Source organism: Salmo salar, chromosome 04, assembly GCF_965601325.2.
Source record: "Salmo salar chromosome 04, fSalSal1, whole genome shotgun sequence".
In the NCBI taxonomy this organism is placed as follows: Eukaryota; Metazoa; Chordata; class Actinopteri; order Salmoniformes; family Salmonidae; genus Salmo; species Salmo salar.
Genome location: NC_138294.1, coordinates 54,572,204 through 54,587,959, shown reverse-complemented (window position 1 = coordinate 54,587,959; position 15,756 = coordinate 54,572,204). Strand labels below are relative to the sequence as shown.

Sequence of the window (15,756 nt, the reverse complement as noted above, 5' to 3'; positions counted from 1 at the left end):
GTAGCATACTTTTACTATACATGTGGTATGTGTGATCTAACCATGTTTAACTAATACAAACAAATGAACTACACAAAAGATGTATTATTTTAATTAGTACTTTCATTCATTCATGCATTCTGAGTATTATGAAAGCAATGTCTAATGTGGGCATTTGGGCAGATTTATTAAATAATGGAGAAAAAAAACAAAGCCTTTTGAGGATTAATATAGTCTGTGATCCAGAGAAAAATTATGTTTTTAGGAAAGAGGATTGCGTACAACAATTATCTATTCATCTAGGAGATTAAAAAGTAAACAGACTACTTCGGTGTACTCTTTGTCTCATCTAGAGTCATGCTGTTGGCCAGGTTTCCAGTGGTACATGCACTATTCAAATGCTGCGATGGATTCAGACAGGTGGTAGTTACTTGTCATGCAAAGCGGAGCTGGTTATTTGGTAACTCCACGCAGGAACTCAGAGAATAGCAATAAATAAAATACCACACAATGAGGGGAGGACACGTAGCAAGTGCTCCACATCTATCCATACCACAGTAAATGAAAGGTCTGACTTTTAACACAAAGTTACAAGAGGTATAAATTACATGATTTAGCCTGAAGCAAAAACGTTCATTCAGTGAGCACGCAAGACCTCCAGCTGCCTCTAAGTGCAGTTAACAAATAAAAAGTATGGTTAAGCTTGGCTTAGGAAGAGGTCGGAGTAAGCCAGGCTTAGGAAGAGGTCGGAGTAAGCCAACATCTAGATATGACATGACATTTTTTTATGTTTATTGTTTCCAATTCAACAAAATTGGTTTAAATCACTTGATAAAATAACTCTCACTTTTCCCTCAAAGAAGGGCATGCAATTCATGTAAAGATCAAACATTTAGAAATAAAAGTACATGCTGTATTCTGGCTCCCGACTGGTGCTGCGATATAAGGCACAGCATCTCAGTGCTAGAGGTGTCACTACAGACCCTGGTTCGATTCATAGGGTGGCGCACAATTGGCCCAGCGTTTGGCCGGTTTGGCCGGGGTAGGCCGTCATTGTAAATAAGAATTCGTTCTTAACTGGCTTGCCTAGTGAAATAAAGGATATATATTTATTTTTGTCATTCTATGCTAGCAATTCACAAGTACTTAGGATTCACACATCAGTAATACAGTGTCCAGAATAAACATCAGCAACCTACTGTATAAATCACCTTACACATACCAACTGAACACTGTAATAATCTAAATATAATCTGCATTTGCAGGACAAGGGATGGTAATGATAATAATGGTTATGGTGATGATGAGGATGATCATGATGATTAAACCAGAGGCAAATAATTACTCTCAGTGTTCTGGAGCTGCCCACAATTAACTGCTAGGCAGATGCGGAGCGGACGCTTGGCGATGGTGATTGGTTGCCGTTTCCTTGGGGTGATCCTTGGAGGAGGCATCGGTGGGGCTGTGGAACTCTCATCTGGTGCGCTGCAGAAGATCTGTAATCACACCAGCTCATCTAAAAGGACTTACATTTAATATACATTAAATTATACTTGAGAATATGGATTTAATAGTATCTAGATCAGTGGTTCCTAAACTGTGCACCTTGTGCATTCTACTAATCCAACTTTCAAGAGTAAGTTGAATGACCGACTCAGGCTTTCAACATACTCTTGAAAGTTGTAATAGTAGAATACACAAGGTGCAATTTCGAAAATGGGTAGTACATCAGCAGTTTTCCTCTTGTCATGTCAGGCATTGCAGACCTTTGAAAGCCATTTATAACTTGTCAGAAATGTCCAGATCAAGTAGCCCATGTCAGCTGATGTTTTTTTTTTTTAGCTAGGTTGTTCCCCAATGATGGAAAGGAGCCCCGCCCCCGAGAGAAAGCGTTTTTTGAGATTCACTGATCGAGAATGTACCATGGCCTACTTGAATGTTTATGATGCCGTAGTGCATAAAATAACCATCACATGACTCTTGACCTCTTTGCAAGGGATGAACGGTAAATTAATCTTTCAAATTCACCTTGGTATAGTCCTCAATGAGAATCTCAACAACAATGTTCTGGAACTTTATATCCAACATGGCTGCCACAGTCTCCTCCTTTGCCCTCATCAGGGTGGGGCCAAAGATCACCCCCATGTTGGAGGGAGTCATCAGGTTGTCCCCACTGTTACCGCAGACACTGTCAATAGCAATCCAGACAAGTTCGTAAACAACATGACTCTCTAAAGACATGTCCAATAGGAACAAACATCTCTCAAATAGTGATTTATAATTGCACAACTATCATAAATGAATGAACAGGATATTGATGATATTGGAGGACTGGACAGGTATTTCCCAATTTAAATGCACATTACATTTGCGCTATACATAGATACAAGTTTCTAGGTCCGATACAGTAATCATCTGAACAGATGCCAGTTAACACTTTCACTGGGCCCACGGGCAACACAACAGATATGTAATTACACCACAATAAAAGGCCTAAATAAGAATAGCCCTTGTAACTGCATCAGTTAGGAGGCAAGGCACAGAGGCTGCAGCACAACAGTGGCACATCATATCAGGTTAGCTCTTACTTGACCAGGTGTTGGATCAGTAGGCTTAGCATTTCTCGATTCTTCTCTGGGAGTTTGTACGTCAGGCAGTGGATTGCACCCAGTCGATCATCTAGATTATCCGATTCTAAGAGACGAGAAATACTTTTTACATGTGCAATAATTTATATATTATCCTCAACTGATACTGACCTAAACATCACTGCTTTTAGGGCATTTATCTGTTGCCGATTTTACACAATCCATTATGTATATATGGGGTGTTAATTAAACATGCATAGACATTGTGCATGAGCAAATAAATCAGCAAAGCCTAATCCCAGTCAAAACATTTCAGGGGTCCAGCTCCACAAAGCTGCATTGTGGTGTAATGTGAAACGAGGACCTCATTCAGTTGAACAATAGGTCTCCTGGGGCATGGGAGCTTGTCTCAGTTAAGAGGATTAGAGCTGGTGTACAACATACCATTACAATGATTTTACCATTTAATTATGGCATTTTCAAATACAAAATATGGAGTTTCACACAGGCGCTATGATACTGTGGATCCAGTCTGTGGCGAAACGAAACAAAAAAGAAGGCAGGGGACTAGAATCCCCCGCAGGAGAACTGAATAAGCTATCTGGAGGTTGGAACTTGTAATTGATTGGAAAGATCTAATAAAAGAAAATGTCTTTTTTCTTTGTTATTGCTTATGTGAGGAACACACAGATGTGTGCGTGTGTACTTTTTTTCTTCCCTTTTATAGCTGTAACCCAGCCTGTAGAACTTCAGAATGAACTCACTCTGATGGAGAACAAATGCACAATGAATTAACTCTACAGAGAGCATTTGGCAAACATACGACAAGATGTGGACGTAAACAACCTGTTGCTCAGCTCCCAAAGCCAACCTTTAAAATGTAATGACTTGTACAATACAAATGTACAGTAGTGTCAGACAAAATGTGTCCTACAATAACATGCCCTCACATGAGAAGGAAACGTACGTTTTATGTGCAATGAGACTATGCTAAAGATCTATAAATCTGACGTCTGTTATGATAACAGAATTCCATCAGTTTAGGGGACTGGTGCAGTTTATTTTTAAATGTGTAAGCCATATGCAAATCAGATAATATCTTATCTTGAAGTGGGTTTTAGTAATTGTTTCCCCAATGTTGTTTTTATGTCAGTAAGTGTGAAAACACGTCTTACTTGCTGCTAAGATGAGGTCCCTGTTGAGACCGTAGGTCATCAGAGGCTCTGCTAGACTCCTGTGGACGAACACACACGATCAGGTAAACAAGTACAGTACAAATACTCCAACACTTACATCATACCCTAAAACACCCTTTTTAACAACTGCTACTCATGTGTTGCTCATGCACTTTCAGCATCAACAAGGGCTACTCATTCTGAATGAATGAGAGTTCACTGGCAAATTTCTCTTTATCAACATTTTTTCCCCTGATCTGAAATTACATGTATCAGTGCAGTGTTAAGGCATGAGAGACCAAAGGCCTTGAGTAAGCTCCTTCAAACAGCTGCCTGGCCTCTTCCAAGTGTGGCAAGAAGACATGTGAGTAAATCATCATGATGGGTATTGGGGGAGGATAAAAACCTGGCCTTGAAGCCAAGAGGCCTTGTCACTGAGTACTTCAAACAGCAAACAATTATACTAGGCTCATGAAGCAGAGAAAAACCTCTCATCCTCAGCCAGCATAGATTATTACAAAGTATCTCTAATCATTACACATAACTAACTTGAAACATAATATTTTCATATAAAACATATACAGAATATACAGTCTGGAAATGCCATAGAACTGCAAAATGTACATACTATACTGTGCATACTGTACACTTCATGCAATACAGAGCTTTTTATAATTTTATAAGGCTCTGATGTAGAAGCTGAGTGCTAATGGGCTTCAGACACAGGCTGGTGTAACATAATTCTATTGAACTTGTTGTTCCAGAGTAGCTGGCTCTTGTGTGTCACCTGCTGGATGATTTAAGAGGATGGGAACACACCTGAGATAAAACTTCATGGCACTGGTGATGGTTTTTATGTCCCAGTCACTGCTGTGGAAATCCACATCCCCTGGGCATTTCTGGTCTACAGAGAGAGGAGGGAACCGATTAAAAACAAACATGCAGAAATGGTCAAAAATAAAAATAATAAATATATATATATATATATATATATATATATATAGAAATAACTGGCAAGTTATCTACAGTAGGTTCAGCCAGTTGAAATATCTGACTGTATTGGTCTAGAGTGAATTAAACTACTTTATTAAAGAGTTTATTTGTCTCAGATTATTTATTTATATGCAACCATTTACTTTATTCCTTCATTCAAAAAGGCAAGTAAATATAACATTTCAATGTTTCCACAACATCATTATAGAGGGCTGCAAACATGGATAAAATATAATAAATTAAGCCTTTGCAATGGCACATCTTAAATATCGGATCAATTAATTGTCATCCGCCTTAGGGGGCGAGGGAATTACTTATAAACTAATCCATAAATTAGAAATAAAACAATATTTACTTAGTGCTTTTTAATATTGTTTCAAATCCTGTTGTGTGTGCCAGTGAAACAGGGAAATTTAACAGTTTACTAATTTTATTCCGCTTCAAAACAGCCCTTCTGTTTCTATGCATTCCTCAATCCCAACTCAATAGAGAGCCCAGATGTTGACTGGGTAATTTCCTCACCAAAAAATACATTTAAAAGCTTCTGGACTTGGATGTTGCTGCCAACAGTTCTGTACACTCCTTCTTGTGTGAGTCCTGTAAAAGAGAGCAGGAGATGGAGAGAGTGGATGGGGTTGAGGTAAAAGGAAACTAAAGGGGGAGTTTCCTCCAGAGAAATTCCAAGCAGTGGAAATGTACAGGCTGTTCCTCAGTGCAGGCCTGTCTGAACTGGAGTGAAAATGGGAACGTTGCAGACACCGCCTTGACAACACTAGCCTACGTCTCAACCTCTTTCAAATGAATGATTTGCTTCACTGCTCCAGTGGACGGCTGGAGTTGATGTTATTATATGATGCCTGCATATCTTACTGGTTGTGAAAGATACAGGGAGCATATCATAGTGCTGGTGCCTGACCAAACTCATAAATACAGATTGAGTGTATTTTTACTAAATTGAAGTAGCGTATAGAAGAGTGAATTAGGGAGGGCTGAAGTGAGAATGCCCATGGAATCTAAAGAATTTAAGCTGCTTGAGAAATAGAAACAGTTGAATGCGAGGTGCCCACACTGTTAAAAGTGTTCTGATGCCACATGTGAATGGACTCCCTCTGGAGTAATACCTTTGTTGCCTACCTGCAAGCATGATTATTAATAAGCTACGCATAGTACTGGTGCGTTATTAATAGTTCCATTGATGTAAACAAAGTAAAACAGCTCATTTAGTATGGACTGAAGTACTCTACTGTAAGGAAATGTATTATGTTGAGCTACATGCCAAAGTTATGCTCTCCTGGCTGGACGTCACATTGGAGCCAGTGTGTTTTTATTTAGTGCTGGCCTTTGGTGAGAAGGTTCATTCAGGATAGCAGTGAGGCTTTAGCAGATCTCATTCCAAACACTACTCATCTCTGCCCTCTAAAGGGCAATGAGGCAAACTGACTAGACTATGACAAAACTGGCATGAAATCTGATCTGCGACATACAAAAAGAAAACACATGGTGTGTACTGGAACTTTCTGGTAACTTTTTACCTTTAGTTTCAACAAAGTTGATGCATTTTCTCACAAACTTGAATCCAACTTCATTCAATTCCACTGTGGAAGGCAAGTAACATTTTATAGATTTCACAAGCAGTGGCACTACATACAAATGTGTGTGTATGGATGTTCAATGAGACGAATAGATTTTAATTCACTATATTATACTGCAGTAAAATACAAAAAAATGAACACTGGTAATGGTACATACTTTCAGCTTGCTTGTGAATTGGGGAATGATAAATCTGGAATGAAAGGAAAATGTAAGCCACCAAGAAACATAAATATAAGTGGAGCTTTCTGTGGCCATCATAAATGATCTGTATGATGCTGAATATATGCTATTATTGTAAAGAGATGCTTTTATAATCATATTATTGTTTATCAAAACCAAAGTAAACAGCAAGATGAGGACTATAAACACAATGCCTTTACAGTACAGAATAACTTTTGTACAAGGGTGGTTGTATGGACCCTCCAGTAGGAGGCAGCAAAGAAACTCACAGGCTCTTTTCCATACATGGCCTCCATCCACAACTTCCTGTTGGCCTCCGAAACTGCCTGGAGTGTGACAGGTGTGTTTCTATGGTTATAGGGACAAGTGTCACAGTTAGGGCATAGACAATATTGCATTTATTTGTCTACAGTTTTGTTACATGAGACCCTTAGTCCAAATCAAAATGAACTTAAATCTACATGTAACTGCCAAAAAAAGGAAACACTTGAGTATGAGGGATATAAAGTATATTGAAAGTAGGTGGTTTCCACCACTATCAACAAAAACACAACATTATGGAATTTCTCATTTAAGTATGGTGTCGCATCCCTCCAATAGAGTTCCAGACACTTGTAGAATCTATGCCAAGGCGCATTGAAGCTGTTTTGGCGGCTCGTGGTGGCCTAACACCTTATTAAGACTCTTTGTTGGTGTTTGCTTTTGGTAGTTACCTGTATTTGTCTGCCTTGATTAATCAACATTTTATGAACTGGTGTCTGACATCCCTCTGTCTGATATGAAATGTCAGTGTATGGCTTGTGTCCCTCTGCTGTGCATATTGTACAGAATGTTTTGCTTGTATACATATGAGTTCATGGTGTTCCCTTTCCCTGAAATCACTGAGTTTGCCATCTGCTTCCAGCAGGATATAGAGGAGCCTGCTGCCAACTGATCGTTTGGGCTAGAATCCACTCTGTACCCACACACTCAGTGTCCTTGTAGACCACCTGTTCACCTCACTGCTCAAACTTGTTTATCCCACAAGGCATGTATCATCTTATACAAAGTCTACCTCATCTCGAAGTCTCAAAGTGGAGCATTTGTACTAACCTCTCGTAAGTTTCAATATCAAAGCAGAAGCGCTTGTCTATGGACTCTGTCTTTCTGCGGAAGCAGGATTTAAGCTTCAGCTCTGTGGGGCCCTGGAAGAAACCATGACAGTGTGTAGGTAAAAGGAGGGGGAGAGAGGACTAGAGAGAATCTCTACATTAAAGCTTTGGAGAAAGTTAATAAAATAGTAAAAACACAAGTAATATTTGAGCGCATGTGCATTTAAATAATTCCATTGAGTCTGATCAAATATCAGAGATGTGACAAATAGTTGTACAAGTGTCTTATACAGATTATACGACCTATTTTATGACCTACCTGTTTGGTTGCAGGTTTTGGTTCAGCAGGGACCATGACAAACAGCTTGCTGTCTTTGTGATACTTACAGTAGTACTTCACCCATGACACACCCAAGGCCCCTGAGAGAGCAGGGTGATAGTTTATCATATCAGGTCAGGGCTTATTGAATACAACATGTTGAGAGGAATGTAGCAGGTTTACAAACTGTAGCATGCATACTTACACTTCTCCTGAGAGTACAAGTAGCCCTCAATGACTGGTTGGCTGTGCATTTTACCGATCTGGGTTGGATCCTTCATTCTCTTCATCAGCTCCTCTATCTCCTCACGAGTGCTCTCAAAGTGGTTCCGCGTCTGCAGATCACATCAAAACACACTCAGACTCATGGTCATGTTGGATGGTTATTGTGAAGCCCTATGACATTGGTAGCTACTCACATTCTGCAAGCTGAGCTGCAGCTCCTGCTTATAGGGCATGAAGTCCTGAGTCATCTCCACCGTCAGGTTGTTGAGTGTTAGGATACTGTGAAGAAATGCCAGCACCTGTTCATTGAAAACAACACAACATACAACTGATTATTAGTATATTGATAATTATTCATAAATGGTCCTGTCACTATATTCTTATAATGGGCAAATTAATTTTTTAATACTTAATGAAGTGAAGTGTAAGAGTTCACCTCCGTACTACAGTAGCCTTGCGTACCAGACTTCTAGACTCTCATAGCTGTTCAAAGGCTGTTCTTAACACTCACTCATACCGTACTCTAACACTGACCTATTGCTAATCTAGCCATTGGTTCAAATGAGAAATCAAAATCAATGAGATTGTGAGTAATTCTTTCCTAGTGTGCCATGTTAGACTTGCCTGTCTCAATGTGCAATGGTGTTCAGAGGTAATTATGGTTGTTCAGGATGTGTGCCACTGATCACTGTGGCCGTATCATATAATAGGTTACACAGGCAGCATCTGTAGCTGTGTGTGTGTGTGTGTGTGTGTGTGTGTGTGTGTGTGTGTGTGTGTGTGTGTGTGTGTGTGTGTGTGTGTGTGTGTGTGTGTGTGTGTGTGTGTGTGTGTGTGTGTGTGTGTGTGTGTGTGTGTGTGTGTGATATCCATGCAGCAACACAGGGAGGTGTAAACAGGAAGTGTGGACGACGGAGAGGAAGAAAAAACACTCACAGGCTCCACCACATCAAACTTCTTCCTATCCTGCACCTGCTGGATCTGGTACACATATTCCACTGACGACTCATAGAAGTTCCGCCTCTCTTTGTCCAGCAGCTCGTCAGCCTTTGGAGGAATGAAATGGTGATTACAAAAGCAGCTTGTTTCCGAATACTCTTAATATATGTTGTTATTGGCTAAGCTTTAAATAGGTGAGCTTGAGCCAGTTCAGTTATCCAATTAGGGAGCATTAGAATATTCACATTTCACAAACAAAACTTTTAATCCCTTCAGAGTTCCATTAAACTCTTTACAGGAAGTCTCTGTTGAGGGATTTCCACCAACCTCCTGCAGCTGAGTTTCCTTCTTCTTAGCAGACAAATTCAGATGTTTATCTAACTGAGAGTAATATTTTTCACTCTCTTTCTCAAACTTCTTCCTTCTTTCCTAAAAGACAGACAGAAGTTTATTCAATGAATTACACAATAATTCAACAAAACATTAGAAATGTTTTTCAGTGTGAGACTTCATCATGTGTCAACAAGAATAATAGCAAGATCATAATGGCATAATCGTAACAGTTTGTACATGCACATGTTGCTCCACACAGCCATAACTGGCCTTGATCAGTTGAGATCAGTGTTTCCCAACCCTCTCCTGGGGGACTACAAAACAGTCCACAGTGTTGTTTACGCCCTGCACTGTGTTGTTCTCGCCCTGCACACCTGATTCAACTATCAAGGGGCTCTATTTTTGTCTGGCACTAAGTCGGTGCAAGTGTCAAAACCCACATTAGCTGGCAATTACAGCATGTAAAAAGTGGCACTCTGGCATTTTCCAACCCTTGCGCCAGTATCAGCTCGCTTGCACTGAGGTGAAAGGAGTGGCAATATTTGAGGTGTGTCCTTAAAAACTAGCGCAAAAGTGACAATTTCATTCAGCATAAATAGGGAGATTTGACTCACCAAAAGTAGGTCTTAGCGTTAAAGCGTTTGGTTATGTAATATCCATGACGCACAGTGCCCAAATGCTCATGGAACAACAGAAATGTGCTCTTTGTGCCCGTGTACATATCAATGAAGGCAGTTTTTTTCTTCTTCTGCCCAATGCATTCGCCAGTACCCAATACTATCAATAAAAGGTTGGCTCGTGAGATCGCTTCGAAATAAATCTTAATCACCAAAGCTTTATTAAAAAATAACGTTTGGGAGCAGCAAAACAGTAAGCGGGCATCCCCTTCTTATCTACAATAGGACAGAATAATTTGAGTAATTTTGGAGGCGCACGTCTTTGGTAACTGGACAAGAGACACTCTTTGGAAATGGGGATGGATACAAGCAAAATGGAGTATGCAGGTAGGCCTACTGTATGTGAATTGTGAATAACGCAAAAGCATGCCAGTAAAAGCCTCACAAGATGACCATTTAGACACCTTTTATGATAGGCTATTTGGCTAATGCATGGCCAGAAAGACAGCAGACACATTGCTGTTTAACCAGCTTTCGTTATAGTAGGGTAAGGGTAGCCTACTGAGGGCTTGGTTTTTAATCTAATGAAAATAACTTAGATGTTTCTAAATACAGCATGTGTGTCACCGTCATCGTCTCATCTCTCATTCCATGATGGGCATATGTACATGTAGCCTACATGAGGCGCGTTCACACTGCACCTTTGCCCAGGGCTAAGGGAGATTTTAGCCTGGGGCTGAGCGACTGTTCACACTTGCACATTCTAAAGTGGGCAAGCACCAACCTTAGCCCAGGGATAGCTGGCCCTGCTCCTGAGCAGGGTTAGCACTGACTTTTCAGGGCTAGCCCAAGAAACATGGTTCCAAAATTGCACATGTGAAATGGGGTCAAGAACAACACATTATTTTCTGGGTAACAATTAAGTACCTTACTGTAATAGAGTTCCATTAAAATGGGCAAAAATAGCTTTTTAGCAAAATAATTAGTTTTCTCAAGCAAGAATTTAGCTATGACTGTCTCTGGGACCTATCTGAATGGGGAAGGGAAAAATGAAAACTAGCTGTTATTGGCAGAGAGGTTTGGAACTCTTTGCTGCTATTGGTCTATTGACCAATTATCAGAATGGTCATATCACCATGGACAGCCAAAATGCCACACCCATGCAAACCTGCTGGTTAGAAGGTCCTGTGTAGATTGTGTTTCCAAACACCAACTATTAGGAAATAACACTGATCAAATTGATCAAAGGAAAACATGAATTTTGACTGCATTGGGCCTTTAATAAACGGACGAGGACACAAATATTCCGTGCCCCCAGCCGAATTGGAGTTGATGACAACGCAAAGCAGTCAATAACATACACAACTTGAGACAACCGCATGCAGTATTAAGCCTTGGATCAAGTTGATTGGCAAGTGAATGGTCAAGCCCTCATCCCACAACTCCCACCTACAACTTATATATTAATCAAAACCCAGCCTTTTCGCGGCACCGTCACCTATTGCACCCATAATTCCTGCTGTGAAATTAGCAAAAATATTTCTGACACACCCCCGGACCTATAGCGCTACCGTCAGTGCTAAGATTTACCATTGCGTTAGTTTGTTAAAATAGACGGTTTGGGCGTTGAGTATTAGTTGATTAGATAAATCAGGTCTGTTAGTGCAGGGCTATAACAAAAATGTGGGTGTAGATAGTACTGCCAACACGCTTGGAAGGCCTAGCATTTGTTTGAGCTAGCATCTCAGCTGAGGTCATCTGCAGTTGATTACAGATGCCAAAGCACTACAGTCCACAACCAATGTTGGACTAGACCATAGCTTCCTTGGCAAAGGGAAGAGAGTCACACAAATATTTAGTTGGATAAAGGGAATCTACCACTTCTTGAAAGCAATGACCATGTATTTAGTACAAATGCTGAGACTAATGTGTGTTAGATAGATCTCCAATCTGGACACAGTACATCATTTCAATGTGGATGATTTGGTCATATTTGGTTGAGACGTTGATCAATGAGATTACAAATTATATTCACCCCACTCAAAAAGACAGTTGAATTTCCTATGTGTTATCACTATGCTTTCAACTATCTAAAAGCACAACCAAATTCCCATGGAAAACAATGTCTGATTTTTGGTTTAGTTGTCACCCAAATGTCTATCACTGTGCTTTCAACCATTTAAAAGCACAGCAAAGTTCAAATGGAAATACAATATCAGACATTTTGTTTATTTAGACAACAGATTCATGTGACATCGCTGTGATTCATCTAATAGCAGAACCAAATTACTGGGATTGCAGTTGAGATGACATTAAAAGTACATGGTGCAAGTGATCAATGCCATTTGAGATTCAGCGCAGATTATTATAGCAATGGTGAAGATCTCCACAGACCTATGATGACTTATGAATGTGATCTTGAACATAGTTTATATGATTACATAAGACCTTTATAGTTTTAGTAACCTCAACATGTGGCCACAGATGTGTTACTCGTTTTAAGGTAGAATATTACATTCCTTTGTAAGATAGCCTAAATTAAGGAAACTATTTACTGCATTACAAAGGTAATATTAAATTGTGTTTGGTTGACAATGCAACCAAATATCAACATTTAAAGGAGGAGACGTATCTACTGCTTGGATATTTCCATCTGAGCCACTGGCTTAAACACATTATTTTACTTTTGGTTGAGTTGGAGATGTGAATCCAATATCATTTGTTAATTTGTCGACAAGTTAATAGGCTATTTATTGGATTTCAAAAGTGATATTAAATTGTGTTTGGTTGTCAACACAACCAAATATAAACATTTGAAGGAGATGTATCTTATGCTTGTGTAGTTCCATCTGTGCCACTGACTTTAAATGCACTATAAATAAAGTGTGATTTGAGTTAGTCCTATACTTTCACTTACAGTGAGCTCCAAAAGTATTGGGACAGTGACACATTTTAGTTTTGGCTCTGTACTCCAGCACATTGTACTCCAGCATTGTACTCCAGCACAGCTTTAATTTGAGGGTATTTTCATCCATATCGGGTGAACTGTTTAGAAATTACAGCACTTTTTGTACATAGTCCCCCATTTTAAGGGACCAAAAGTATTGGGACAAATTAACAAGCTTAGTATTTGGTCCCATATTCCTAGCACGCATTGATTAATTACATCAAGGAATGTGGGACCAAACATTAAACTTTCGACTACTTTAATACACATAAGTGAATTTGTCCCAATACTTAATAATTCAATATCACATTAAATTTGAAATCAACCAGAGCTTGAAACCCTAGACTGTTTATTTTAAACAGTTCTGGGTTGAATTCAAACAATTGTTGTTGATGACTTTGTAAAATGCTACATAAGTCTAAATATCATCAAGTATGGCCACATTTCATTTGCTCAGTTTTTATTTATTTTATTTAACTAGGCAAGTCAGGTAAGAACAAATTCTTATTTACAACCCGGACGATGCTGGGCCAATTGTGCGCCGCCCTATAGGACTCCCAATCACGGCCGGTTGATACAGCCTGGAATCGAACCAGGGTCTGCAGTGATACCTCTAACACCGAGATGCAGTGCCTTAGACCACTATACCACTCGGGAGCCCAAACCAACCTGGACTCAGTGGTAGATGTAACATAGTACATTTAAATCCGTTACACTCCAATCAGTATGATATGTTACGTTTTGTATGGTTTGTATTAATTTGTAGATGTCCATCATCAATTTTGTTTGTTATGTTATGAATTCCAATTCATATGATATGTTATGAATACTAATTTGTTGTGTCTAATGTTAGCTAGGTGGCTAATGCTAACGTTAGCTAGGTGCCTAACGTCAGCAAGGCTAGGGGTTAGGGGCTAAAGTTAAGACTTAGGTTAAAGGGTTAAGGTTAGGGTTCGGGGAAGACTTAGCTAACATGCTAAGTAGTTGCAAAGTTGCCAATTAGTTAAAATTCTAAAGTTGTCCGCGATGACATTTGAACACGCAATACCCATAAATGTATTTTCCATGTTGATTCCATGTCACAATACGTTGAAAAATTACATTGATTCAACCAGTTTGTGCCCAGTTAGAAGCTCCTTCCTCCAGAACTTGTCTTTCTACATTTATGTAGTCGAACACTAGTGGTGTTACTACAGCACATCTACTGACTTTGGCTATTTATTCACTTAATCTAAAGGCTCAATTCAATCAACCTGCATTGCAGTAGGACCAAGTATAGATAGAACTAGTACATTTGAATAGTCTTTGCAATGGTAAAAAAGTTTAATGTTGATCAACTGGGTCAGTTTATGGTGGGACTGGGTAGGTACAGTAAAAACAAATAAATTGTGTTTGACTGAATGTCTTGCTGAATAAGTAGGTCGGTGTCATGAGCGTTGGGCTGTATTTTCACAACAAGCAAATCTGGAGGTGATGGAGGAAGGGGAAGGGGGCCCGTGTCACCTCAGCAGCACATGAGAGTGTGATTTATATGCACTGCCAAAACTCAGATCCTGTTTATCTCCCATCTAGTTAAAGTGAAAAAGTGCTACATGAGCACATGACGACTGTTCAATGAAAAGTAGGTATACTCAACAATCCAATCCAGCAACCAATAATTGTAAAATGTAAATACTGAAGTATCCACCCCACTAAATATTATAAATAAATTCATATAAAGCTAAATATGAACTCACCTTTGTCACTCCTATTTGCTCCTTGCGAAACTTCTCCAGTGGCTTGATAAGCAGATCACAAGCATTCTGAACCTGAACGAGGAAAAAACATGAAACATTGAGTGTTCTGTTGGCCATTTGGCAAAAGCATGCCATGCATTACATTACAAACATGCACGATTAGTTATGATAAGAAATTGGATGAAAAAGGGAACCATGCAATTAGAAGCCTAGAAATGAACAGGGAATTATCTTGCACTCCAGCAGGTGTTGCTCTTCTTCCCCTCAAAAAGAGAATCAGCTGTAATTATAGAGCAGCTGTGTTTTTTTTAAATCCTTAAAGCATCCAGAAAGCCCAGTATAACAGGATCTGCTGCTTTTCACTGCACACTGATAATGCAGGGTCATGACATCATTATTTATTTATATAGCACAGGCCCAAAGGAGGACAAGACCAGAGACAGAGTTCACCCCAGGAAGCCAGTTCCAGTTGGGGTTTCTCTTATTTCCACCTCTGGTTGTATGAGGGTCAAAAAGGTGCTGCTGATAACCCACCAGCATCATCCTGTCATCCTCCACTTCCTGTAGGAGACCAGCAAACTCCTGGAAAGACTCCGCTGTAGACAAAGAGAAAGATAGATATTAGGTTACATATCATAACTAGGACACACATGTGCATAACTACATATTCTTTAACCTTAGACACTGTTTTGACAAAAAGGTCATGTGTTATCAAGATATTCTAGCTGTGTGCTGGTGTCACAATATATTTATAGTATGTCTTGTAATGTCACATTACATTATGGTGTGGCCTGTGTTATGTAACTGTATAGTGAATATATTTGGCAGAGTTCTTGTTTCATTATTATATAGTGTAATTAATGGGGTAAACATTTTCCCTAGAAGATGACAGGTTCATATGCACTGAACAAGGGAGGAAGTGAAATCAATAAAGGCTTTGTGCCATCACCAACAACAACAAAAATAACTTCCTAAATTCAATGAAGTCAATTACACTGAAACTTTGAGAAACATTAAGAAATCTATTGCCAACCTGTCAAT

At 39.4% G+C, this 15,756-nt stretch overlaps 1 protein-coding gene across 1 annotated transcript in view; it reads right to left on the bottom strand.

Annotated features, from left to right (window-relative positions):
- LOC106603309 (oligophrenin-1) overlaps window positions 1-15,756 on the bottom strand; it is a 41,418-nt gene that overhangs the window by 21,619 nt on the left and 4,043 nt on the right. Inside the window, exons 3-19 of the mRNA XM_014196824.3 lie at window positions 15,250-15,311; window positions 14,716-14,787; window positions 9,410-9,511; window positions 9,080-9,190; window positions 8,338-8,442; window positions 8,124-8,253; window positions 7,919-8,019; window positions 7,601-7,692; window positions 6,778-6,856; window positions 6,485-6,518; window positions 6,268-6,330; window positions 5,258-5,332; window positions 4,562-4,646; window positions 3,743-3,801; window positions 2,568-2,673; window positions 2,008-2,167; window positions 1,325-1,475 (exon numbers count right to left, since the gene is read on the bottom strand). Of these exons, the coding sequence (XP_014052299.1) occupies window positions 1,325-1,475; window positions 2,008-2,167; window positions 2,568-2,673; window positions 3,743-3,801; window positions 4,562-4,646; window positions 5,258-5,332; window positions 6,268-6,330; window positions 6,485-6,518; window positions 6,778-6,856; window positions 7,601-7,692; window positions 7,919-8,019; window positions 8,124-8,253; window positions 8,338-8,442; window positions 9,080-9,190; window positions 9,410-9,511; window positions 14,716-14,787; window positions 15,250-15,311 (1,587 nt within the window). The remainder of the gene's footprint in view (window positions 1-1,324; window positions 1,476-2,007; window positions 2,168-2,567; window positions 2,674-3,742; window positions 3,802-4,561; window positions 4,647-5,257; window positions 5,333-6,267; window positions 6,331-6,484; window positions 6,519-6,777; window positions 6,857-7,600; window positions 7,693-7,918; window positions 8,020-8,123; window positions 8,254-8,337; window positions 8,443-9,079; window positions 9,191-9,409; window positions 9,512-14,715; window positions 14,788-15,249; window positions 15,312-15,756) is intronic.